Genomic DNA, 27055 nt, shown 5'->3' with positions numbered 1-27055 from the left:
GAGTGTGGAGATGTTCCCGGCACAGTAAGCCAGCCACGTTGTGGACCTAAGCACCTTTCGTGCTCGGGCCTACTGCTTCAAAACACACACAGATGAGACCTGAGGCTTGGTGAATGATAAATGCATCTTTGCATATTCGAGGCAGGGAACTGCTCACTCTGCCCCTGCAGTGGGTAGACTCTGGGCTGGGGAAGGGATTGAAGGGGGATGCCGGGGCTAGAAAAGATCAGAGCCTCGAGAGTTGGATCAGGACAAGGGGAGGTGAATAAGGTGGGGAAGGGTAGGACTGGTGTGATCAGGTAAGCAGTAGTTCGCACCTCTCAAGTCAAGATTTCAGTGATGACCCAAGCTATTTAAAAAAAGATTTCAAAGAATGGTAAGGAAGGTAGTCTCTGGCAGGAGTGTGAAACATCATAATTGTGCAAGCAGAGTATTTCTCTCAAAGAGTTCCTTGTGTTTAATTACCCATGGAAGTGTTTAATTTCCATTTATAAAAAAATATGGATATCCAGGGTCATTGGATTTGTCATTGCAAAGCTATTGGTATTTCTATCTCAGCTGAAAACAGATGAGAGAGTTCCTGTAATTTTGATTTTTACCTTTCTGGGCCTGTTAATATTTATAGAATGGATTTGTTTCACGAGGAGTAACTTTCCCTCTGAATAAATTTGAAACTTAATGTCTCAATGAACAATTTGCATTTTGCAGCTTTTCTTTGGAGGGAGCAATGTTTGTTATTTTTAACCGTTGCAGTGTTGCTTGCTTGAGGCTCCGTGTGAAAACCAGAGCATCCCCATTCAGATGAGATTATATTTTGCTTTGTATTTTTGATCTCCTACTTTGTGCATCACTTTTTATTTTCATTTGTGAACTTTGTGCAGGTTGTTCAGTGCATCTTTGGCATGGATGATAATAGCATGAACTGCAATTGTATTTACTGTTCAGTAAAATTTCCTGAAGCAATTCACTTACATTGAAAATAGAAAATGCCGTAAATGCTCATCAGGTCAGGCGGCATCTGCGGAAAGAGAAATGGAGTGAACATTTTGAGTCAGGAGGAGAGAGTAAATGAAAATCCAACAATGAGTCTTGAAATGTTAATTCTAGTTCCCTTTCTACAAACGCTGCCCAAACTTCAGAGTGTTTACAGCATTTTCTGTTTTTATTATAGGAGAGAAAAAATGTTAACTTTGTGTTGCAGAGAGCGGGAATGTTGGATTGGATTAAGGCAATAGCTCTGACAGGAGCAGAAAACAAACTCAGAGGCTCTGATAGTATCTGTGGGAGAAAAGAGATCTCTCTATCTCCAGCAGTTTACTTTTAACTTTAGATTCCTGTGTCTGTTATCTCTTATATCTCCAATATTTCAGACAGAGTCAAAAGAGTTTTACAACACAGAAATAAGCTCTTCATCCAACTTGTCCATACCGACCAAGTTCTCTACCTAAGCTAATTCCATTTGCCTGGGTTTCCCTCTCAACCTTTTTCTTTCCACTCACATACCACTTTAAGTATTCCCTATGTCATCGGTGCTCTGCAATTACCAAGGGATTGCTTAAGGTGGTATGTGAGTGGGAAGAGGAGGTTGAGAATCATTACTCTAGATCCATTGTTATTGAAATATTTTGCTTGAGAAAAATTGTCATTGGCCCATTTCCTTTGGAGTTATGAAACCGTGCACATAACGAGTCAGAGGTACGATTAAAACAGTGGTTTTCAAACTTTTTCTTTCCACCCGCATACCACCTTAAGCAATCCCTCACTAATCACGGAGCATCTATGGCAGAGGGAATACTTAAAGTGGTATAGGAGTGGAAAGAAAAAGGGTTGAGAACCACTGATCTAAACCTTCCTGAACAACTTGCCTGAAATTATTGAGAACATTTGTCCAGAAGGTTCAAAGTAAAATTGGTTAAGCAGTAGGCTGGCAAGTCTGTATGAGCGAAGACCATAAAGATAAATTAAATTGAGTATGGTTTGTTGTGCTGTAAATTATCTGTCTGTCAAATCTTACAAATCAACTGTCATTGCTTCATAAAAATATTTTAGCCAAGGCATTTCGATGCTGACATAAATCCTAATATTGTAGTTAGAAAATTTACCCAGATGTCGATAGTACTTTGTCACTATAGGATTATTTCTGTTTGCTAAATCCTCTGGGCTCTTAATCTTTTCTTCTGCCAGTCAATGATTTCTTTGACTTGATGGGAATGAAGCTCTGAAGCTAAAATCTTCACTATTTGCTTTATTGCCCAGTAGTGCAGCTGTTAAAAGGCTGGAGAAGCAAAGTCAGGCATCTTACCAAGGATCCCCAAATGTTTTAGACCATCAACCCCTTCAGGGTCCATGTGGTCCCTCTAGACAGGGGTGGGAGAGGCAGGGGGCTGGACAGGGTGGAGGGCTAGATGGGGGGGGGGAGGGCAGGGGGCTTGGTGGCAGTGCTCTAGGGTGGCCAGATGTTGTTTTAGCAGGACAGCCTGACGTTTGAGCCCTCTGCCCTCCATCCAGTTTTACCTCGAGCCGGACATTAATTTGTCCTTCATTTGAGGGTGTAGGCCTTACACATCCCACATGGAAGACAAATTAAAGGTCAGAAAGAGAACTTACCCATTAAATGCAGCATCCTGGGGTCTGTGGGCTGTGCACGGCTGGCTGGCACATGCGCAATGAAGGGGAAATGTGTCGGTGATGCTCAAAGTGCCGGCTGGCACATGCGCAGTGAGGGGAAGCGTGACAGCAGCACAAGAATGGGTTCATGGCAGCTAAGCCTTCACCCCCCACCCCCTGTGCTGGTTATCAACCCCCCCCTCCTGGTGTTATCAAGCCCCTTTCAACCCACTAGCATTTATCAATCCTTTGTGATGGTCTCATTGATTCCTGGGGGTTGCTATTGGAGACCCCTATGTTACATCTTACCTTTATGGGCAGCACATTGGCACAGCTAGAGGAGCCACTGCTTCACAGCAGCAGAGACCTAGGTTCAATATTGACCTCAGGTGCTGTCTGTATGGAATTTGCATGTTCTCCAAGAAACCATGTGAATTTCCTTTGGATGCTCTATTTACCTCCCACATTCCAAAGATGTGTGGGTAGTAGATTAATTGGCAGAAGTATGTAAGTGAGAAATCAGGTCAGGGTTGATGGGAATGTGCAGAAATAAAGATGAAGTTAGCGTAGAATTAATGTGACTGGTTACTGAAGGTCAGTATGGGCTGAGGGGCCTGTTTTCCTGCTGTATGATTCTGCCCTATTATGATCCAACGACACCATCCAACTAATGGGTATTGAAATTATTTAATGATGGGCATTTTCTGTCATTATTTCCTGAACACCACTGGATATCAGGAACATTTGTATTCAACAGTCCCTGACATTCCTGAATAAAAGACATAAAATATTCAGTACTTCAGTGTTCAAGCAAGTCTCAGACATTGTGGACTTACAATTTTAAAATCCCACCAGGGAATTTTGTCTCATGTGACTGTATCCCTCTTTGTACCGTATAAACAGGAAACAAAAGTATTATCCACATTGATTATAAAGGTTGCACCAATCACTGGGCTGGGCAGACTGGCCCACCTTCTGTACCTATAGCTCTTTCCCATAAGATTCCGAATAAAGGGTGAGAGCCCTCCCTCATACCTGCCTTGGACGTGAGCCAACAGCATGTAGAGGCATTCCAAGGTGTTCTGATTAATAAAGTCTTTGATTACTTGCTTCGTGTCTGTGGGTGGTCATTGATCATGCCACAATTTATTAATCAGAATTTTAATTGCCATGGACAAGGTGGTTAGACTGGAGAAGCTGGAAACCAATCCAAAGGAACTATAGGCCTCCATCAGGTTTAACATGTCGCTACATTGCTTGAAGGACTACATGAGGTGTCACAGCCGACAGCGATCGATATGACCTGCTCTTCGCAGCTGTGGGCCACTGAGTGTACCAAATAATCTGTGACAGTAATGAGAACAAAGAGGCAATGGCTCTACTGCGACAGCAATACGGACCCTCTGATGAACGCTATGTATGCTGGCTACCAACTGGGCACCCAATAGCAGGACCATGGTGAGTCAGTCCATGATTTTGTGAAGGCCATTAGGGAGCTTGGGCGAGCCTGCAGGTGCTGTGGTGAGCCTGCAGGTGCCGGGATGTGACTGCAGCGACCTACCAGGAGGAGCTCATTTGCGACGGGTTAGTTGTGGGCCTCCACTCTGATCACATAAGAGGGAGACCAGTCCCTCCAGGAAGTAGTGCAGAGGGCCTGATCGCAAGAGACTGCCCAAAAGAATGCAGAGGCCTACTCTGCAGGCCATGCGGCCAACAGGTGGGGAGAACAGGCAACATTATCTTGGGACCTGAAGTCCCTGACGGCTGCTGCCACATCCGAGCCTCTGAGGTGCAACTACTGCGGCCAAAGCAAACACCTACGGAAGTACTGTCCTGCCCGTAGTGCGATCTGCTCAAACTGCTGGATGAAAGGGCACTATGCCAGTGTATGCTATTCTCAACCCCCCCTGGCAAGTGCCACGTGCGGACCACGACCTGCATCGCCATCTTGGCCCGACCCACTTCCGGCGTCATTTCCAGTGGCCGAGAACCAAACATTCGGAACAGGCGCACGACGACACAGGGTGACACCACATCCGGCTCCACCGTGTGCAATCCATGGGGGAGACCATCTTCGTGAATTCCTGGGTGGCCATCTTGGCAGCAGCATCTCGGACAGTGAGCTGATGTTAGCCTCCATCGTGCTGGACCAGAGCAGACCACACCAGCTGGGGCAATCGATGATGGACATTGAGGGAAATGGCCACACCACAGAGTCCCTGTTCGACACGGGAACTATCGAGAGTTTCATTCACCTGGGCTTGGTCCATTGTTATTCCCTGACTGTGACCCCAGTGAAGTGCAAGGTAGCGCTAGCTTCTAAATCCTTCTCTGTGACCCTAACCATGAAGGGAACAAAATGTAAAAACTTCAAACTGCTGGTAATGCCCCACCTCTGTGCACCTGTCATACTGGGGCTGGATTTCCAATGCCATCAGGATAATGTGAACTATTTTGTAACTGCGTGCGACTACACCCTTCTCAGTATAGTGCACCACTGTGGAGCATGTGTATATGTATAGGTGTGTGTGTAAACAGTTTTCTGAGATAGTGGAAGCATCAGTAAGTAAAGCCTCTTCTGTTATTTGAATCTTCCATCTCTGAGTTATTTAAGAAGCCTCCCAAGTTACACAGAGACATAACACACGACATTGATGAATCTGTCCCGTTCCAAGTGGAGAGAGATGCCTCTGACTTTTTCCTGGCCGCCACATTGAACCAAGCAGGCAGGCCAGTTGCATTTTTATCCCAAACCCTCCAAGACACCGAATTCATGCTCTTTGCCATCAAGGAGGCATAGACTATGGTGGAGGTCATGCATCACTGGAGGCACTATTTGGCTGGCAGACCATTCACCCTGCTGATGGACCAGAGAGCTGTCGCTTTCATGTTAAATAATAAACAGTGGTGGAAAATTAAAAATGACAAGATCATAAGGTGGAGAATTGAGCTGTCCACCTATAATTATGAGATCTTGTATTGGCTGAGCAAGCTCAAAGAGCCACCCAATGCCCTGTCCAGGGGAACCTGTGCCAGGGTGTGTAGATTGCCTCCAAGCCCTCTATGATAGCTTCTGCCTCCCTGGGGTCACAAGGGTCTACCATTTTGTGATGGCCTGTAGCCTCCCCTATTCAGTAGAGAAGGTCAGGGAGCTGATTCACAATTGCTAGGTCTTCAGAGAATGCAAGCTGCATTTTTATCAACTAGAGAGAGCCCCACTCATCAAGGCCACTTTCCCCTTTGAACATCTCAGTATGGACTTCAAGGGAGCTTTCCTGTCCAAGAATCTGAGCATCTACTTCCTGAATACTGTGGATGAGTACTCACATTTCCCATTTGCCATCCCCTGCTCTGACATGACCACATCCATGATCATTAAAGCATTCTGCACCATCTTCACCGTGTTCAGAATACCCCAGTTACATTCACAGTGATTGGGGGTCCTCATTCATGAGTGAGGAGTTGTGGCATTCTTCCTTTGCAAGGGTATAGCCATGAATAGAACCACCAGCTACAACCCCCGTGAGAATGGGCACGTGGAAAAGGAGAATGACACAATCTGGAGGGCAGTCCTTTTGGCCCTCAAATCGAAAGGGATGCTATTCTCCCAGTGGAAAGAGGTCCTTCCAGAAGCTCTGCATGCCGTCAGGTCTCTACTCTGTACTGCGACTAACATCACCCCTCATGAAAATTTCTTCTCCTTCATTAAGAGATTGGCATTGAGAATCATGCTGCCGGTCTGGCTGATGGCCCCAGGCTGCAATGAATGGAGTGGCAGATAAAACCACTGGATTGGCTGAGCCTATGAAATGTTATGGACTACATGACCAGTGCTGATGGTCATTGCCCTGCATCACCCTGCTGAACTTCATTCAAAAAAAGGAGTGAATGTTGTAGAACGTGGTATTGCATGCATGACCTCACTGGGCTGGGCAGGCTGGCCCGCCTTCTGTCCCTGTAGCTCCTCCCCAAAAGATCCCTAATAAAGGCTGATAGCCCTAGTCTCCTCCCTCCATACCTGTCTTGGATATAAGTCAGCAGCATGCCAATGTTTTCTGATTAATAAAGCCTTTGACTACTTGCTTCGTGTCTACGGGTGGTCATTGATCATGCAACAGAGGTCTAGAAATTGAGTGAGGATTTCTTTGAAGGTAGATGTCTGTCTGTGTGGGTTGAAGACAGAATTGGGCTTGGGGTGACCAATGTCTTGGTTAAACATGAGTATTACAGAGCTATTGTAATCCATGGAGCCAATCCCTGGCAGGCAGGGACATAGAAAACGTAGATAAATCAATTTTGTCAATATTTTGTCAAAGTCCACATACTGGCACTTTTAAAGAGTAGATAGTGAAATGTAGCTGGGATCGCTCCCATCTGCCCATTTGTTCTGCATGTATTTGCAAATCCCTCACACATTGAAGTTACAAAGTTAGAATAAAACACCTCAAATCAACACACCAAAGCCTAGATTCAATCTAAAAGAAAAGCATAACTTCATTGATGATGTTAAATGTTATTCATGAAATATTAGTCCATTCTGACTAATTTGCACTACAAATTTTATTTCAGGTTTTCAATAATGGACAGATTTTGTCTTTCCTCAGCAACAAAATCAATCTGTATGGACATGGTTTTTGTAGTATAATTAATTCCATAGCCCATTAGAATTCTTCATGGTGTTTGTCTTATTCTACAACAATTTGCCATACCTTCAAAACAGAAATTTAGGTCTCGTATTCGTTGTTCAGTTGGACACTGATCAGTGTGTTTAAGTTCACACCTGAACAGGTTTCACATAGAATAATGCAGCACAGGAACAGGCCCTATGGCCCATAATGTCTGCCCTGAACATAATATCTGCTGTTTGTACATGCAGATTTATGTGTCAATCTGGAAGCCTCTAAAACACTACTATCATATCTGCTTCCACCTGGCAGGCTGTTCCAGGCCCACGCCACTCTTTGTGTTAAAAAGACTTGTTCCATCCATCTCCTTTTAAACCTGTCCCTCCTTAGATGCAGAGAGAGACCGGTGGAGGGAGTAACAAAAATTGTAGCAGTCGCTCCCATTGGAAAGCTTTCTTTCATAAAACACGAAGCTCTGCAGGCACTGTGGTTGAAGTAAAAGCACAAGGCTGGAGAAACTCAGCAAATCAAGCTGTGTCCTTTATACAGCAAGGATAAAGATACATAGCCAACAAAATGGTGGGGGGAGGAGCACTGTTAGCCAGAATCAGACACACACAAGGTAAAGACTGTACAACAGGCTTTAATCCACAAAGACTTCCACAGAGGCTGGCTGCAGCTGCTGTAACTCTGAGTGACCTTCGGGAGGCCGGCGCAGGCTTATATCCCGGAGGGTGATTGGCACCTGACTGGGTGGGGCTTGATCCCTTCAGGCCGATTGATTGATCGCCAGCCAGGTGTTGCCCTGACCCCTTATACTCCTGCGAGTACAGAGGTTGCGCCCTGCAGTAGGCCGGCGGTACATTCTTGCAGGTACAGGTGTTGCCCCTGCAGAAGGCTGGTGGTGTACAACCACACACAGGCTTGAGGTAATAGGTGGATAAGGAAGGGAGGACACACCAGCAAATAGGGGGAGGGGAATTCACAGATTCATGTGCCTGCCCTCCTTTATCTACCTACTGCCTCCTGTCTGTGGGACTGTAGTCCTCCCTTTGCCCCTCTCCCCCACCATTTTGTTTGGGTGCCTGTCTACATTTGGCTCATTCCTTGATGAAGGGCTCAGGTCCAAAATGTTGGTTATGTATCTTTATCTTTGCTCTATAAAATACAACTGTTTGACTTCCTGAGTTTCTCCAGCATCATATTTTTACTCGCTTTCTTTCTTACCCTCAGCCCCCTCCCGATCACATCAGCTTCTTTCTCTTCTACCTTCCCACCTAAATCCAACTCTTATCTCTTACCTGTAAGCCTGAGATCCACCCCTTTTCTACCCCATCTCAGCTTTTGATTCAGACATCTACCTGATTTTCGATACTCTTGAGGAAGGACTCGGCCCTAAATGTCAACTGCCTCTTATTTCATATGGATGCTGCGTGACCTATTGAGTTTCTCTAGCACTTTTTGGTGCACTGCAACCTCACTTCTGTTGGAGATTGCACACCGCACTGTTAATTTTATATGACATTTTAGAAATTGCGTCAAATCTTCCCTTCTGCTGTTATTAGAAGCATGTAGCAAAGCTTACATTGATAATGATCAAATCACTTGACACTTGGTTTATTTAAATGTTATTTCAAGGAACAAACTAGCTAAGGAACACTTTTTTTATATAGCTTTCTTGCTTTTCTCAGAAACTAGAGATCGGAGCTACAGGTATTGGTTTGGAAAAGAGTCAATCCTAAGATATTGAAATAAATTATTGAACTTTAATTCAACTGCACTCAGATTTATGATTACCACTACTGTGTTCTTAAAATTGTGTTTTTGGAATCAATCAGTTATGATCATCTCCATATGTTATTTTCATAATAAAATAATCTTGTATGGATGTTTCCATTTCATTGACTGTATACATTATGTTCTAAAGAATCAATTTGCATTCATTTTGTTCACTTAGCTGATATCATGTTACTTCAAATTCTTTGTTTTTAAAGTACAGTACAGTTATGATTGTGAGACAAAGACAACAAATTTGCACCTGGCAAGGTTTCATAAGCCACAATGGGAATAAATGATCAGTTAATCAGGGTAAGTCAGTGAAAGGCAAGTGGTAAAATTTGTCCAGCAGATAAATTCATTTCCTGTTTTCCTGAGAAGTGGAATTACTGTAAACCCATGAGAAGAGTGCCTCTGTGTAGCATTGTATCTAAGGAATGGCTCCACAAATGCTTCTTCACTTCTCTTCCACTGTGTTTAGTCCAATCTAACGTGTGCCAGTGGAATGTGCCAGAGTTGCCTGCCAATGACCAGTCCCAACAATCTTTTGCTTTGGATGGGAATCTATTGTTAGGAAATAATGCCCACTGTGACACATGCTCAGTATACTGCAATAAACCAAAGCGCTCTGGTGGCAAAGTGGGAAAACATGTGATTCTAGCCAAGTTATTTGATTTCGGAGAAGGTATTTAAACTTGGTGCTATTGTTGATTCCCTATATCAATCTCAGGGGGTTAAGACAATATAACATAGAACAGTATAGCACAGTATAGGCCTTTTATCCCACAATATTGTGTCAACCTATTTAAATCTATTCCAGCATCAATCTTTAAAAAATGTAATTTTAATTAAAAAAAAATTTAGACATACAGCACTGTAACAGGCCAATTCGGCCCTATGAGTCCGTGCCACCCAATTTACACCCCATTAACCAACACCCTGCTATGTTTTTGAAGGGTGGGAGGAGCCCCTGGAGAAAACCATGCAGATGCAGGGAGAACATACAAACTCCTTACAGACAGCGTGGGATTCAAACCTACCATGCCGCACCCCCCCCAACACTTCTAACTCTTTGCATCATTACAGTCTACAGCGCTCTATTTTCTCTGCAGCTTTGCTTGCTTCCCTGAAACCTTAAGTGTCGTTCACCTGTACTGAAATCCCCAAGGACATACTGACACCTGAAAAGGGGTTGGGGATATGCAGCTTGAAAGCATTATTGTGTGGGCTTGAGAAGAGGTTCCAGATGGATACTGATGAAAGAACATAGAACTTTACAGAACTTTATGCCCTGCAATGATGTACCAACCTATATATTCCTACCAAAACAAAGTGCAACCACTTCCTTTCCGTAACCCTCTATTGTATTTTCATCTATGTGCCTGTTTAAAACTCTCTTAAATGCCTCTAATGTTTCAGCCTCCACCATCATCCCTGGCAAGGCATTCCAGGCACCCACAACTCTTTTTTAAAATATTTTAAAATTTTACAGTATATGATTACAAAATAACCCCCTGTCCTCTCACCATCCCTCAAAATCCACTCTTCTCCCACCCAACAACCCCAAAAGAAGGAAAGAAAGGAGATTTAAACAATCACAAATACAATCAATTGCCATGGATCAGAGCATCACCACCTTGATGGGCCACAGGAGATTCAAATTTTTAAACTCATTTGATCTAGATAAGGGCTCCATACTTCCTGGAAAAAAAAAATTGTCACGTAAATTATACGTTGTTTTTTCCAATGGAATACAAGATTTAATTTCCATATGCCATCTCTGCAATCCCAAATCAATCTCAATTTTCCAAGTAATCGCTTACTAAAATTTCCTCCTTTCACTGTAGGGATGTCCTCTGGTGTTTGCTATTCCTCTCCTGAGAAACAGGTGCCTCCCAGAATCTTGTAGACATCTATTAAGTCTCCTCTCATTCTTCTTCACACCAAAGAGAAAAGTTCCAGCTCTTCTAACCTTCCCTTATAAGACTTATTTTCCAATCCAGGCAACATCCTGGTAAATCTCCTCTGCACCCTCTCCAAAGCTCCCTCATCCTTCCTATAATTAGGTGACCAGAACCAAACACAATATTGTAACTGTGGTCTTACCAGAGATTTGTCCTTTTGCTCCTCCACACCGTTAAGTAACCAACCATTAACCTTGTATTCAGCCTTCTGGTTTGACCTTCCAAAATGCATCACCTCACACTTATCCAGATTGAACTCCTTCTGCCCAACTTTGCATTCTGTCAATATACCTTTGTAATCTATGACAACCTTCAGTGCCATCCACAACTCCTCCAACTGTTGTATCATCCACACACTTACTTACCCATCCTTCCCCCTCTTCATCTAGGTTATTTATAAAAATCACAAAGAGCAGGGTCCCAGAACAGATTCCTACATAACTTCCTTAGTTACTAATCTCCAGGCAGAATACTTTCTGTCCACTACTACTCTCTGCTTACTACATGCAAGCTAATTTTTCATCCACACAGCCAAGGTTCCATGGATCCCATGCTTTGTGACTTTTGAATGAATCTCTCATGGAAAACCTTGTCAAATGCCTTAGTAAAATCCATATAGACCACATCTACCACCTTACCTTCAATAATTTATTTTGTTACCTTCTCAAAAAACTCAATTCAGCTCATGAGGCACATCCTTCCATGAATAGACTGTACTTCTCGAAATGCTTATAGATCCTATCTGTAAGAATCCTCTCCAATAATTTGCATACCACTGATGTAAGACTCAATGGTCTAATTCCCAGAATTCTCCTGTTATCTTTTTTAAACAAGGGGTCCATATTTGCCACTCTCCAATCCTCTGGCACCTCCCCTGTGGCCAAAGTGATAGCCAACTATCTCTTCCCTGCCTTCCCACAGCTCCAGCTATCTCTTCCCTCCCTTCCCACAGCAATGTGGGGTATATTCTGTCTGGCCCTGGGACTTATCAATTTTAATGTTTTTAAGAAAATCAAACACATCATCCAGCACACAAGCCTGTTCTATGCTGACCTCAGCCTGATCAAGGTCCTTTTCTCCAGGTATGTTACCTCATTTATCCTCATCACCCTTCTGTTTTTCACAAACTTGCCATGGCATTTTCATGCCCCCTTTGAATTCTCCTAAGTCCTTTTTTAAGCTCCTTCCTGGCTACCAAATGAGCCCTTTCTGTTTCCTGCTTCCTCAATCTAATGTATGCTTCCTTCTTCCTCTTAATAGCTTCCCCACCTGTTTTGTTAACCATGGTTCCCTATTCCTACCATTTTTTTCCTGTCCCAGTGGGACAAACCTACCTTGAACCTAACACAAATGGTCCCAAAACTTCCTCTACATTAGTTCTGTGCTTTCTCCCATGAACATCTGTTTTCAATTTACTCTTCAGTGAGTAAAATTCTGTCTCATCCCATCATAATTAGTCCTTCCCAAATTAAAACCTTTCCCATTTTGTCTGCTTTTATCTTTTAAATTTTTTTTTAAAATGTTAAATTTAGACATACAGCACGGTAACAAGCTGAGTCTGTGCTGCTCAATTTACACTCAATTAACCTACACCCCCGGTATGTTTCGAATGGTGGGAAGAAACTGCAGTCCTCAGAGAAAACCCACGCAGACATTGGGAGAACGTACAAACTCCTTAGAGACAGCGCGGGATTCGAACTTCCAGTCCCAATTGCTGGTGCTGTAAAGGGGTTGCACAACCGTGCCCCCCCCTTGTCCCTAGCTGTGCTAATGCACAGGGAATTGTGGTCATTCTCACCCAAATGCTCACTCACTGAGAGGTCCGCCACCTGACCAGGTTCATTACCCAGATTTAGATCCAGTTTGGCCTCTACTCTCATTGGCTGGCCCACATACTGTGTCAGAAATCCTTCCTTGGAAATACCTGACAAAATGCAGCCCCATACATCCCTCTTGCAATCAAGAAGTGCCAGTCAATATCAGGGAAGTTGAAGTCTCCCATAACAACAACCCTGTAATTCTTGCACCAGTCCAAAATCTGCCTGCTTATATGTTCCTCAGTGTCCCAAGGGCTCTTTGGCAGCCTATAGACTACTCCCAGTACAGTGATTGTTCCCTTCCTATTTCTGACTTCCATCCATACCAACTCAGTAGACACTGTCTCTGCAATGTCCTCCCTTTCTATAATCACAATACAATCCCTGACCAATAATACTCCTCCCCTTTCTCTTACATCCCATCCTATTCTGTTAAAAAAAACCTTAACCCCAGTACCTGTATCAGCTAATTCTGTCCTTCCTCCAGGCAAGTCTCTGCAACATCCACTACATTGTAATTCCATGTACTGATCCATGCTAAGTTCATCTGCTATATTCTTAATACTCCTTGCATTGAAATAGACACATTTCAAACTCTCCATCTGACTACATTTTATGATTCCGCCCCCGCCTGCCTTTCCTCAAAAATCCACAACACACTGCATCATCCTATTCACCTTTTGCCCTGTTCTCTGCCCAAACATTCTGGTTCCCATCTCCCAGCCAAACTAGTTTCAAGAACTAACCCATTTTAGCATTGACCTGACCCTCTCACATTATGGGTCAGGACTCTTTTACAAGATTAGGATAGAAGGTGAGATATCAAGCATAAAAAGGATTTGCTCTTCCCTTTTTCCTTTCCTACCCATCCTTCCACCCTATTAGGCACCTCCCACTGTAAACCCAGGGGGTATTCTTCCCCCCCCCTCTTCCCCCCCCCCCTCCTGTCCAGGGCCATAAAATTACTTTCCATTTGAGTTTAACATAAACCTTGTCCAACTTAGTCAGTAGCAGTCATTCCTAAAGTGGGTAGTGCCGGGGACGCTGAGGAAAAAGGGGGGCGGTCAGAGGGCAGTGAGAAAAAAAGGAGCAGTTTGAACCTTCAGTGTTTTTTATTATACTCTCCCAACTACTCCTCCCTTCCAGCTCTGTTCAGCACAGCTGCTGACACCATCCTGGACATACAAGGAACACAGACCTGTTTCTTCTCCGCTTGGTGTACTCAATCCATGGTGGGGTGGGGTGACACCATGAGTTACCGCACTGGGTGACATGAACCCTAGTGATGCCACTGATATGTTGTATTTGGCTTCAGCCTTTTAATAAGTTGAGAGTGAATGGGAGGAGGAGGAAGGATGGGAGGAGGAGGAAGGGTGGATGGAGCTACCGAGCGCAGGCGGCTCGGGAGGGAAAGGCCTGGGGCGAAAGGAGTTGGCCCCAGCTGAGGAATGAGAGGCTGGAGGTGAGAGCCGGTGAATGGGCGAGGGAGAAGAAAGAGTTCATTGTATGGTGTTGGGGTGGGGGGGGGGGGGGGCTGCAGCAGCACTAGGGACGTGGCCTGGGAGCTAAGGGGGTGGCAGTCTGAAAAAGTTTGGGAACCACTAGTCAATAGCAATGCGCTCAATGTGACTACCTCTTCATCAATGAGGACAAGCCAAGATTGGGAGATCATTTTGTCGAGCACCTGGTCTCTGTCTTCAGGGCTTGGCTGGAACTCCCAATTACCACCCATTTCAATTCCCTTGGCCATTCCAAGACATATCCATCTGTCCATCTCCTCATTCATTGCCAGGATGAGGTTAATCAGAACTAGAGGAACAGCATTCCTTATTCTGTCTGGGTAGCCTAAAACCCAATGGCGTGAACAATTTATTTTCCAATTTCAGGTAAACCCTATCCCTATCCATCCTTTAGCACACCTCTACTCACTTTTCTCCCAACACCCCCCACCACCTGTCTTTCCATCTCCCCCACTTTCATCCTTCATTTATCCAGTATCCTATTACCTTTGGTTCCTCTCCTTACCCCCAATCCCATCCTAGTCTCGAATTGTTAACTGGCCACTTCTCTTCGTCTGTGCTGTCTGATTGTTTGCTCAAGATTCCAGCATCGGCAGTTCCTGTATTTCTCTTCTGAAGCCACTCCTGTTGGGAGTGCCGCTGGCCTCTCCATCCTCACAATTTGCATACTTTCACCATTCTTTTGTTTGATGCAATGGACTACAAAAACTACACTGGCATATTGCATGGACAGCTGTGGCCTGAATTCAGTTTTATTTGGTACCAAAGTACAACAATATGTTTGGCATTCTAAATTTCTGCCATCTGATCATGTGTGCATTATTCAACAATTTTCCCAACTCACTCTGGCAGCTCAGTTTTTCAAGATGCCAGAGCTCATGGTTGTAAGGTAGTTTGAACCCAAATGATTCCATTTAAATCAAGCTATTCTTGTTCCAAGAAGAACAAATAATATGAATATGCTATGATATTTAATCGGCTATATCTATAAAATTTGATATCTAAAATTAATACAAGGAAAGGTCAGGGTAAGAAACAAAATAAATAGCCTACAGGTGGATCTCCAAATGCTTTGAAGATTGTGATCAGGGCAAAACATTTTTTTTTGCTGCATTTATCATCGGTATACTGTTCCAGAGTAAATGCCTGTTCATGTAATCTGGGATCAGATTATTTTATCAGGATGTGAGGAAAAGCTGCAAACATGGTGTAACAGGGGCATCTGGGGAGAATAATGTGTATATTTGCTATAATGGGTGTTTGATCGATTGACATGATTTGAAGGGTTAAATGGTCTGTTCTTGTGCAGTATTAGTCTCTATTATGGACATAAGAAATAGGAGCAGGAATCGGACATCCGGCCCGTCGAGCCTGCTCCACCATTCAGTAAGATCATGGCTGATCTGATCATCGACTCAACTCAACCTACCTGCCTTTTCCCCATATCCCTTAATTCCTTTTTATGTAAAAAATCTATCTAACTGAACCTTAAATATGTTTAATGAAGTAGCCTCAACCGCTTCCCTGGGAAGAGAATTCCACAGATTTACTACTCTCTAGGAAAAAGTTTTTCCTAATCTCTGTCTTAAATATATTCCCCTGAACCTTGAGGCTGCGTCCCCTAGTTCTGGTCTCACCTGTCAGTGAAAACAATTTTCTTGCCTCTATTCCTTTCATAATTTTATACGTTTCTATAAGATCTCCTCTCATTCTTCTGAATTCGAGTGAGTATAATCCCAGGCAATTTAGTCTCTCCTCATAGGTCAACTCCCTTATCTCCAGGATCAACCTGGTGAACCTCCTCTGGACTTCCTCCAAGGCCTGCACACAATACTCCAGGTGTGGCCTCACTAGTACCTTGTAAGGTTGCAGCATGACTGCCCTGCCCTTAAATTCAATTCCTCTAGCGACGAAGCCAACATTCCATTTGCCTTCTTAATAACCTGTTGTACCTGCAACCCAATTTTTTGCGATTCATGTACAAGCACTCCCAAGTCCTTCTGCTCTACAGCATGTTGCAGTTTTTTTTTTACCATTTAAATAATAATTTGCTCTTCTATTTTTCCTACCAAAGTGGATGACCTCGTACTCCATTTGCCAGTCCTTTGCCCACTCATCTGACTTAACCATATACTTCTACAGCCTCTCCACATCCTCTGTACAATTTGCTTTTCCACTCAATTTAGTATCATATATAGCACATTTAGCACCCTTCTTGAATTGAAATCTTTTTGAGAACATAAAGTCTATCATTTTAAGGATATGGTTATTTTATTGTACAGTTTTGCTTTTCCAATCAAATGTTTAGATTTTATAAGTGGTAATTCTTTGATGGTTGAAACCATCAAAGTGAACACTATATTCTCAAACATTCTCTAATTAAAAGTTTTCTTCAAGCTGTTTTGCAGTTTATTATTTGAAAACACAGTTCACTATATCCATTGCAGGCAAATTAATGATTTTTTATTTGTTTCCTGGGACATAGCATCCACTCACTGTTTTTTTTACTTTTCTCTCAGTTACAGTGACATTGTGATTGAACGAGAGATTTTGATGCAGAAGTATATTCATCTGGTTCAGATTGTGGAAACAGAGAAAATTGCATCCCATCAGCTCCGACAGCAGCTCGAGGATCAAGACACTGAAATTGAGAGATTGAAAGCTGAGGTCAGTGGTGTGAATGATTAAAACATTCTTTAAAGGATAGCTGGAAAGGAAAACAAGGATGGAGGATTTTTTTGCCTCCACTTTGCTTTACTTGATTTTATTGTATGACATAGCCACATCTAACTCACTTATCCTTCATATCTGTGACAACATTAAACCATCCCTTTCAATGGGTCAGAAGATAGGTCGGGTTAAATTGAATATCCTACTAATGATTTGGCTAAGAGTGTGGGGCACTGTCCGCCAGAATCAGACACACACAAAGATAAAGACTGTACAACAGGCTTAAATCCACAAAGACTTCCACAGAGCCAGGCTGGCTGCGGCTGCAGCAACTCTGAGTGAGGCCTTGGGAGGCCGGCGCAGGCTTATATCTATTTTTTTTAAGAGGGTGATTGACACCCCGACCGGGTGGGGCTTGATCCATTCAGGCCGACTGATTGGCAGCCGGCCAGGTGTTGTCCTGTCCCCTTACACTCCTGCAGGTACAGAGGTTGCCCCTTGCAGCAGGCCGCTGGTGACCACCACAAAGAGTTTGATAAAAGGTTTCCATTTTATTCAGAGAACTAAATTCTGAAGGTCCTCCTGCAGAAAAATGTCACGTAGACCTGGTTCCTTGTGACAGTCACATTTTCTATTGTAACCGTAGAGAAATCACTGAAGATGCAAGATTGAGAAGACAACCAAATGCTGAAGCAGATCTATAGCTCTGTGTTGATGCTGAATGTAATTAGTGGAAGTAATCATTCCATGATGAAATAATTGAACCGCATGTATCTATATTTGTTATTAAGGAATTATCAGTTTAGGTTAGGAATAGCAAGAACACAATATGATTAAATATAATGTCTTGCAAAGTAAAAGTGGCAGCTTTTATGTTGGAGTGTTGTCTCTGAACATTTGAGCTAATGAAAGCAATGAATCATTAGAATTAATAATTTGGTTAGAATCCTGATAGTAATCAGATAAACAGTAATGACGCCGACCAACAGACCAAAAGCACAACATAGAGTTTGCAATTCAAATTTTCTGCTTTAAATCTTATACTTGGAAATATTGTGCAGTACGCTATTTTAAGATGCTATGGAAAATACAAACCATAATTGTATCAGTTGCAGTGTTAAACATTGTTGGTCATGCTGTTCAGGCATTCTGCTGAAGTAGTCATTTTAATGAGGTGAAAAATCATTTTTGCTTCAAATTTCTTAATAGTAAATGCAATCACAGCAGAGTTCTAAAGAACTTCTCCACAGGAGCAAATAGTTCTCAACACATTTGTCAATCCTGAATTTTTCTTCACTTTTCCCTCATCTATCAGTGCAATCTAATGTGAGTAGTGGCACTGATTTTGCCTCAAGCCACACTGAGATCTCACAATTCACATATCACCAGGGCCCTCTTGTCCTTCTTTCAGCTCTGAGTCTTCAGCCTGATTCCTCAGCTGGTGGAAACATTTGATGAAAATGATCAATTTCAGCTGGACAAAAGAGCTCACAAAAAGTATTTTTAATAAAATAGCTATTTTTAAACCAATGCTGCTGAACTCTTGAATGTACTTGACACCCCTGGCAAACCTGTGTCCCATACTTTAAAGTTGAAAAGAGAGCAAACCATATCGCTAATTTCCAAGTCAGATATATCCCTACTTGGAAACACATCACTAGTCCTTCACTACCACTGAGGTCTGAATGCCAAAAGCTCTCACACATCAGCTTTGTTGGGAAAGGAATGGTGCAATTTAAGATGGAACCTCCTCCTGAGGATAATTAGGACTTGGCAATAGAATGAATAAAAGGCATAATATTTAATCAATCCTTCACTGAGAATGTTCAATTATTGAACTTTTATTAAATCAGATTTAACAATTGTTTTCACCCAGAGGATTCCTAATCCTAGCAGCAATAGAAATTCACCAAGACAAATGGTTACAATTTCCGTTAAGAGGAGGAAAGATTAAAACAAGAGGACATGAGTTAAGAATTAAGGGGCAGAGGTTTAGAGGTAACATGAGGGGGAACTTCTTTACTCAGAGAGTGGTAGCCATGTGGAATGAGCTTCCGGGAGAAATAGTGGCGGCGGAGTCAATTGTATTATTTAAGAAAAGGTTGGACAGGTATATGGATGAGAAGAAGATGGAGGGTTATGGGCATTGTGCAGGGAGGTGGGACTAGAGAGGGGTGTTTGGTTCAGTGCAGACTAGAAGGGCCTAATGGCCTGTTTCCGTGCTGTAATTGTTATGTTATGTTAAACAAAACTTGCTTTTAATTAACTTTAAACATGAAAACAGAGTCAAACTTTATCTTATTACTATTAACTTACTTAACCTAACTTAATCCTCTTCTAATTCTAAGAGCACGTGTATGTAATGTGTGTGTAAATTTAGAAAAGTTCTTTGATTCACAATCCAATTTCACTTCTCATTCCTCCAATTTCATTGGTTGCAGGAAATTCTTGTACTGTGCACAGAATTTATCATTTATGAATTTCACCAGGCTTTGGTGCTTAAAAGGTAAATGGTTGCTGCTCAGGAAGTTTCTGGTTGGTTTTCAGAGAGATTTTTTGTTCACCGGACACAAAATGATTACTTCTAATCAGCCACATCAGTGTCTTGCTGAAGAAACTTGCCCCTTCAGGGTTTTCCAGATGACAACCTCTTTCTTTCAGGTCACAACAGAGTCCCTTTTTGTTTCCCTTATTTCAAGTGAAACATTAGACAGCCAGTCCTCTCCTCTTGTATGGACCACAAGGGCTTTGACCAAGCAGAACTAAGAACTCACAAACTGTCTTTAAAATGGGGTTTTTCCACAAGCTTGCCAGCTTGTCCTGTTCCAGTCTCAGCTGCTGCTGCTAAACTGTAGAACTGAATTCTCTCTCTCTCAGAGCAAAGCCTGTATTCTTTTCTCTCTGCGTGCAAAACCACATGACCCTCTTAGAACAGCCAATTACACTCAGACATATGGCTCTGGACCTAATCCTCTGAGTTCTTGCTTTCCAAAACAACAATTCATCAGTGAAGCCTCTATAGGCATTCCCCAAAGCTTTTTCAATTGCACATGGAGCCAGACTTTCTGGCTTAATCAGAGCTCCAGTATTCTAAATGAGATCTGTTTTGAAGTGTTTGTATGTGACCTACACTAAAAAAAACCTGCCACAATTTATCTCCTTTAAAACATATCTATATACAATATAAAATACAATATAGTCTGTGTCTTGGGTAAACTTATACCTCTCATTTTGTTTGTTTTAGATTGGTCACAGTATTTGAGCTACCGAAAGAAAATAGACACACACACCGAGAGCAATTCAGTTTATACGAATGTTTATTACAAATTCAAAAGCTGATTTCACACTACAATATGCAAGCCCTTCCCAACTATACTTATCAACTCTTGGACTGGTCCCAACTGCCGAAGCGAGGCAACGACTGCTCACTTGTAGTAGGTTGTCAGGGCGCCGGTAGCAGCTTCTCCACCTCCCCTGAAAGGGATGTTGGCTGGACTCCAGAAGTTCTTCTTCTTGCTGAGAGATGTTGCCACCTCTCGGAGAGTCTCAAACTTCAGCAGCGGGACCATGACTTATATTACCCAAAAACTGCTTACCCAAGCACCTATTCCCAGCACAGCAAGAAAGATAAGCAAGCAAGCTAGCATGCTAGGCTTCTAACTAATAACATAATTTTCAGCTTATCACTTTGAATACAATGGTTTATTTTGCATCAAGGCTAGGCCTCTGACATTCTATGACCAAAACAAGAAGGAAGATTAAATGTTCTTGGTACACAGATGTCCTTTCGTCAAATAACAGCATCTCTGGGCCCTTGATAGAATTTAGCTTATGTCTGCTGATTCTAAAACACAAGCAGGTTCTCAGCCTTGCAGAACCCAGAGCTGCAAGTTTAAAAAAACAGGTTAGAATCTTCCATTACAGTCGTTCACACTTTTCCCCCACAAAGGAATTTTAACTCTTGAATTAAAATTCAATTATAACTAAACTGACTTTACAATCCCTAAAGTGATAACAATACACAATATATAACATGTAATAACAATGCAACCCAATGTTGAGAGTGTATATTTCTATACATGATCAATTTTAACATCTTGACAAACAATCTGCTATCACATTATTTGTATCTCTGATATGATTAATTTGCAGATATATTCTTGCAATATTAAACTCCAGTTTAACAATCTTCTCTTTTTATTAAATATCACAATTGGTTCATGAGAGGTACCGAGATATACATCAAAATTCTGCAGAGCAAATATTATGGACAACAGTTCCTTCTCTTTTTTTTAATTTTTTTATTTTTCACACCATAAATCACATTAGCCATGATATACACTTTTTCTTTTTCACACATATACAGTGCCTTTTTCTCCCTCCCCCCTCCAATAGTGAAATAGTTCCTTTGATGAACATTGAATTTTTTCAAAAAGTAGGCAACTGAATGATCAATTTCATCATGTTTTTGTAACAAAACTGCATCTGCTACCCCCTCACTGGCATCTACTGTTAAAGAAAATGGTCTGTAAAAATCAGGACATTTTAAAACAGGGTAATGGCATAGCATCTCCTTTAAATTTTCCAAAGCTGTCTGACAACTTTAGTCCACACAAATTTCACCCCTTTCCTCCAAAGATTGGTTAAAGGTAGAGCAATCTCAGCAAAATTTCTGCAAAATTTTCTATAATATCCTGCCTTTCCTAAGAACCTTCTCAGTGAGAAAAGGAAATTCAGGAATTGCATTCACCTTAGCTTGAATAGGTGCAACTTTGCCATGTCCAACCATATGACCAAAGTATGTTACAGTAGCATTTCCAAATTCACTTTTTGCTAAATTAACAGTTAAGTTTGCTTTGGATAATCCTGCAGACTATTTGTCCAATTCCCTCAGATGTTCTTCCCGTGTGTCACTTTTGCCACCAAGTCATCAATATAAGCAGCTGTAGGTGTTAACCCTTGGATTACCGAATTAATCATCCTTTGGAATGTTGCCGTGGCATTTTTCATGCCAAAAGGTAACACATTATACTCATGTAAACTGTATTGAGTTACAAAAGCCAAAATATTCTTTCCTCTCTCAGTTAAAGGCACACACCAGTAACCCTTCAACAAATCCAACTTAGTAAGGAGTTTAGCTTTCCCAATTTTATCAATACAGTCATCTATTCTTGGAATAGGATAAGCATCTGTTTTAGTTACTGCATTAACCTTCCTGTAATCTGTTCAGAACCTAACAGTTCCATCTGGTTGAGGTACCAGAACACAAGGAGAACTCCAATATGAGTTCAAAGGTAAAATAATATAATTTTGCAACATATATTACACCTCCTTATCCATGATTTTACTCTTCTGAATGTTTATTCTATATGGGTGTTGTTTTATGGGACTTTTCTCTTCCTCATCCACATCATGATAAATCGCTGATATCCTTTTTGGCACATCAGGAAACAAATTTGTATATTTCAAAATTAATTCTTTCAACTGAATCTGTTCTTGTGACTTAATATGGCCTAACCTTTCCTCCAAATTTTCCAAAATTGCTGATTTAGACAGGCACACAGGAACTGTGGTTTCTTTAAGGTTACCCTCACAAGATTCCATAATCTTATTATCCTAACTTCTTCAACCCTATCTACAACTAATACCTCTGATACAGACTGTTCTCCACTAACCTTATCCTCATAATCAGGTTTTGACATATTTATGTGACAAACCTGAGTTTTATTCCTTTGATCTGGAGTATTAACAACATAGTTAACATCATTCAGTTTTGATTTAACTATGTACAGTCCAGAAAATTTAGCTTTCAAAGGGTTGTCATGTCATTAAAACTTTACTTCCTGTCTTAAAATTCCTCACTTGAGCTTTCCTGTCAAATAAATGCTTCATTTTACCCTGAGCCATTCTAAATTCTCTTGAGCTAAAGTCCACACTTTTTTTTAATCCATCTCTAAATTTAGAAACATAATCCAGCAAGTCCAACTGTACATCCTCATTAACCCACTGTTGTTTTAATAACATTAAAGGCCCTCTAACCTGATGTCCAAACACAATTTCAGAAGGGCTGAAACCTAATGACTTCTGCACAGCCAGAACAAATGAACAAATAACAACAAATGAATACCTTCGTCCCAATTTTTCCCTTTCTCTAGACAATAAACTCTCATCATATTTTTAAGAGTAGAATGAAATCTTTCCAAAACTCTGAGTTTCAGGATGGAATGCAGATGAAGTGATCTGTTTTATTCCCAACTCATAAATTAACAGCTGAAACAACCCAGATATAAATGTTAGATCCTTGATCATTCTGGATCTCTTTAGGCAATCCAAAAACTTTGAAAAATCTTTCCAGAGCCTTTACCACTGTTTTGGCTTTAATAATCCTTAATGGTATAGCTTCTGGAAATCTCGACACTATACACATAATTGTTAACAAGTACTGATTCCCAGACTTAGTTTTAGGCAGGGGACCTACACAATCCACAATAACCCTAGTCAAAGGTTTCCCAACAATGGAGCTACTGGAGGACCCTGGTTAGGTTTTCCCACAACCTGACAAAAGTGACATGTCCGGCACTGATTTACAACATCCTTCCTCAAACCAGGCCAGAAAAATCTTATTCATGGTTTTCTTTACACCAATATGACCAGCCAAAGGTATACTGTGAGCTAGCTTTAAAATTTCATTCCAGTAATTTCTAGGAACAACCACCTGATAAACCCCCCCCCACTCTTCATTAACAGGAATATCCAAGAGGTCTTCATTTTCTCAGCAACAATTCACCCTTCAAGTGTCTCTATCAACCGGATGTTCCTCTGCTCTCATCATTTTCTTAGACAAAGACCTTGTAACACCTCATGCAGGATATATCTCACAACGTCTGGCTTGATCAGAGCACCAGTATTTTAAATGAGATCTGTTCTGAAGTGTTTGTATGTGATCTAAATTAAAAAAAACTTGACACAATTTATCTCCTTTAAAACATATCTATATACAATGTAAAATACAGCATAATCTGTTACACAATGCATAAAATATTGTTAATTATGCTCACACCATAATTTTAATGTTTAAACGTGCAAAAATGCTATCTGAACCAGGAAGCAAACGTGCAGTCAAATTTGCATTCAAAGTATTGGTTTTAGTTCTTTTGAGAAAAATGTTACGGAGATAATACATGATACAGTCAATATAAAAACTGATCAAATATTACTGCACAGCTTGTGAATTATTCTTACAATTATGGCACCTGCTATTATGATTATCTTTCTTTTGTTTCCAAGATTGTTGCTGTGAACAAGACGAAGGAGCGGATGCGCCCATACCAAGGAAATCCAGAGAACGAAGATCCAGATATTAAAAAGATTAAAAAGGTGATATTACTGGTGCTGTATATAGATTTTTTTTTGTTAGTATAATGCCCACTGCAATTTCTCTGTCAACTCAAATGATACACTTTATCTATTGATGCCAATTGCTGGGTGAAGAGATGAATTGTTGTATTTTCCCTCTGAAGAAATTTTTAGACTGCAATATCCAAATGCTGGGTTTTTTTTGTTTTGTTTGAGAAATCATTTGTAGAAATTTAAAAACATCCCGAGATTTAATAGTTTGGACTCTTTTGCTGCAGGTTTTAACATCCAGTCTTCTTCCATCACATACTCTGTGCACTGAAAGCGATAGGGTGGTGCAACTCAAAGCAGGTCAACTGTACTGAAAAACTGAGCAAAGTGCCAAAGTTTAGGCATTAACTTCCACATCCAAATCACTACTGAAATGTATTACAATATTGTGAAAACATTAAAAATCATGCAACCAATATATTGTTCGAAAAATAGTGAGCATTGAAAATATATACCAGACATGCCACAAAGACAATGAGTTCACTTCTCCAAGAAAAATAAATATTAGGGTTGTTCTGTGTGAAAGGATGCTGAACAGTTGGCATGATTTGCATATCAGTTAACACAGCACTGTTAAAGCGCCAGCGACTAGGGTTCAAATTAGGTGCTGTCTGTAAGGAGTTTGGACATTCTCCCTGTGTCTGCATGGGTTTGTCTGGGTGCTCCAGTTTCCTCCCATTGTCAAAATGTACTGGGGTTGTGGGTCAATTGTATGTAATTTGGTGGGATGGACTCATGGGTTGGAAGAGCCTGTAACTGTGCCTGGCCCCAGCCACATGCTGTAAACCTTTCCATTGGCATGTTAGCTAATATTCAAACAAACAGAAAAAAAATCAAATAATTACATGTGGCAGTATAAAAGTTGTTTCAAAGAGAATATACCAAGTGAATTGTTCAGAACATCATCTCTTCATCCAGCAATCCATGCCAATAGATACAATTATTATCCTATTGCTACGTGTAGGACCTTTTGCTGTGGATATTAATTGGAAAGGGCTAGAAAAAAATGAATGTTTGTGCATACAATTATATACAATTCACAAAACAACACAAAAAGGCAATTTATCTCAATGGACTCTGCTTATGTTTACACTCTACATGTGAGGAAACTGCCAAAATGTTTGGCCTGGAAGTCAGCCTGAAGAAAACTGAGGTCCTCCATCAGCCAGCTCCCCACCATGGCCACCAGCCCCCCCACATCTCCATCAGGCACACTGAACTCAAAACGGTCAACCAGTTTATCTACCTCGGCTGCACCATTTCATCTGATGCAAGGATCGACAAAGAGATAGACAACAGACTCGCCAAGGCAAATAGCGCCTTTGGAAGACTACACAAAAGAGTCTGGAAAAACAACCACCTGAAGAAACACACAAAGATCAGCGTGTACAGAGCTGTTGTCATATCCACGCTCCTGTTCAGCTCTGAATCATGGGTCCTCTACCGGCATCACCTACGGCTCCTAGAACGATTCCATCAGCGCTGTCTCCGCTCCATCCTCAATATTCATTGGAATGACTTCATCACCAACATCCGAGTACTCGAGCTGGCAGAGTCCACAAGCATCAAATCCATGCTGCTGAAGACCCAACTGCGCTGGGTGGGTCACGTCTCCAGAACGGAGGACCATCGCCTTCCCAAGATCGTGTTCTATGGTGAGCTCTCCACTGGCCACCGTGACAGAGGTGCACCAAAGAAGAGGCACAAGGACTGCCTAAAGAAATCTCTTGGTGCCTGCCACATTGACCACCGCCAGTGGGCTGATATCGCCTCAAACCATGCATCTTGGCGCCTCACAGTTCGGCGGGCAGCAACCTCCTTTGAAGAAGACCGCAGAGCCCACCTCACTGACAAAAGACAAAGGAGGAAAAACCCAACACCCAACCCCAACCCACCAATTTTCCCTTGCAACCGCTGCAACCGTGTCTGCCTGTCCCGCATCGGACTTGTCAGCCACAAACGAGCCTGCAGCTGACGTGGACATTACCCCTCCATAAATCTTCGTCCGCGAAGCCAAGCCAAAGAAAAAGACATATGACTATGGCTTGGTGCATAACGTAAGAATCAGTCAAATTTATGACAGAAGTTAAACTTGCATTCAATGGTTAAATGTTACTTAAACTTTGAACACTTGATCCATTTAGTACCTGCAGGTATGATAAACTGTTTTTGTTGCATTTTGCTGATGCTTCTACTTACCACTCCCAAACACTGAATCCATCATTTAAGATTGATAAGGTTGAGAGCAGCAGCAAGGTAAAATAGCAAGGCAAGGACCTGTTCAGATTTCTACTTTACCTTTGAATGAAACCCTACTACATTCACAAGAGAACAATTTGTTTCCATAAATTGTCCATTTCTGTATCTGTAAAATCTGAGCAAGATTGCAGGTATGATGCGTGGAACCAAAACAAAGAATACTGCAGAGAGAATTACCTTGGGCATGTATAATACTTTGAAGAGCATTTGATCTACTGATTAAATGAGGGTTGCTGACAAGAAGAAATCTCTGGGATGGAATGGCAGATACATTATAACTTTTCATTTCCATTGAATATTGCCATTGTTAATAATGAGCCTTGTTATGTCAGACAAGACACACTAAATCAAGATTTATTCCTATAGGTTAGCAATGCCTGCATTGAAAATACATGTCTGGGCATATTGGG

At 41.7% G+C, this 27055-nt stretch overlaps 1 protein-coding gene across 3 annotated transcripts in view; it reads left to right on the top strand.

Moving 5' to 3' along the window:
• The window catches only part of rasgrf2b (Ras protein-specific guanine nucleotide-releasing factor 2b), a 243633-nt gene that overhangs the window by 52081 nt on the left and 164497 nt on the right, over window positions 1-27055 (top strand). For 2 of the 3 annotated variants that reach the window (XM_069936440.1, XM_069936436.1), the window contains exons 3-4: window positions 16829-16976; window positions 24267-24356. In XM_069936440.1, the coding sequence (XP_069792541.1) occupies window positions 16829-16976; window positions 24267-24356 (238 nt within the window). Of the gene's footprint in view, window positions 1-9626; window positions 9694-16828; window positions 16977-24266; window positions 24357-27055 lie in introns of those variants that run through there. The other variant, XM_069936444.1, reaches the window with a different exon arrangement.

Source organism: Narcine bancroftii, chromosome 1, assembly GCF_036971445.1.
Source record: "Narcine bancroftii isolate sNarBan1 chromosome 1, sNarBan1.hap1, whole genome shotgun sequence".
In the NCBI taxonomy this organism is placed as follows: domain Eukaryota; kingdom Metazoa; phylum Chordata; class Chondrichthyes; order Torpediniformes; family Narcinidae; genus Narcine; species Narcine bancroftii.
The sequence above is the reverse complement of the archived record's forward strand: the minus strand, read 5'-3'. Positions and strand labels throughout refer to the sequence as shown.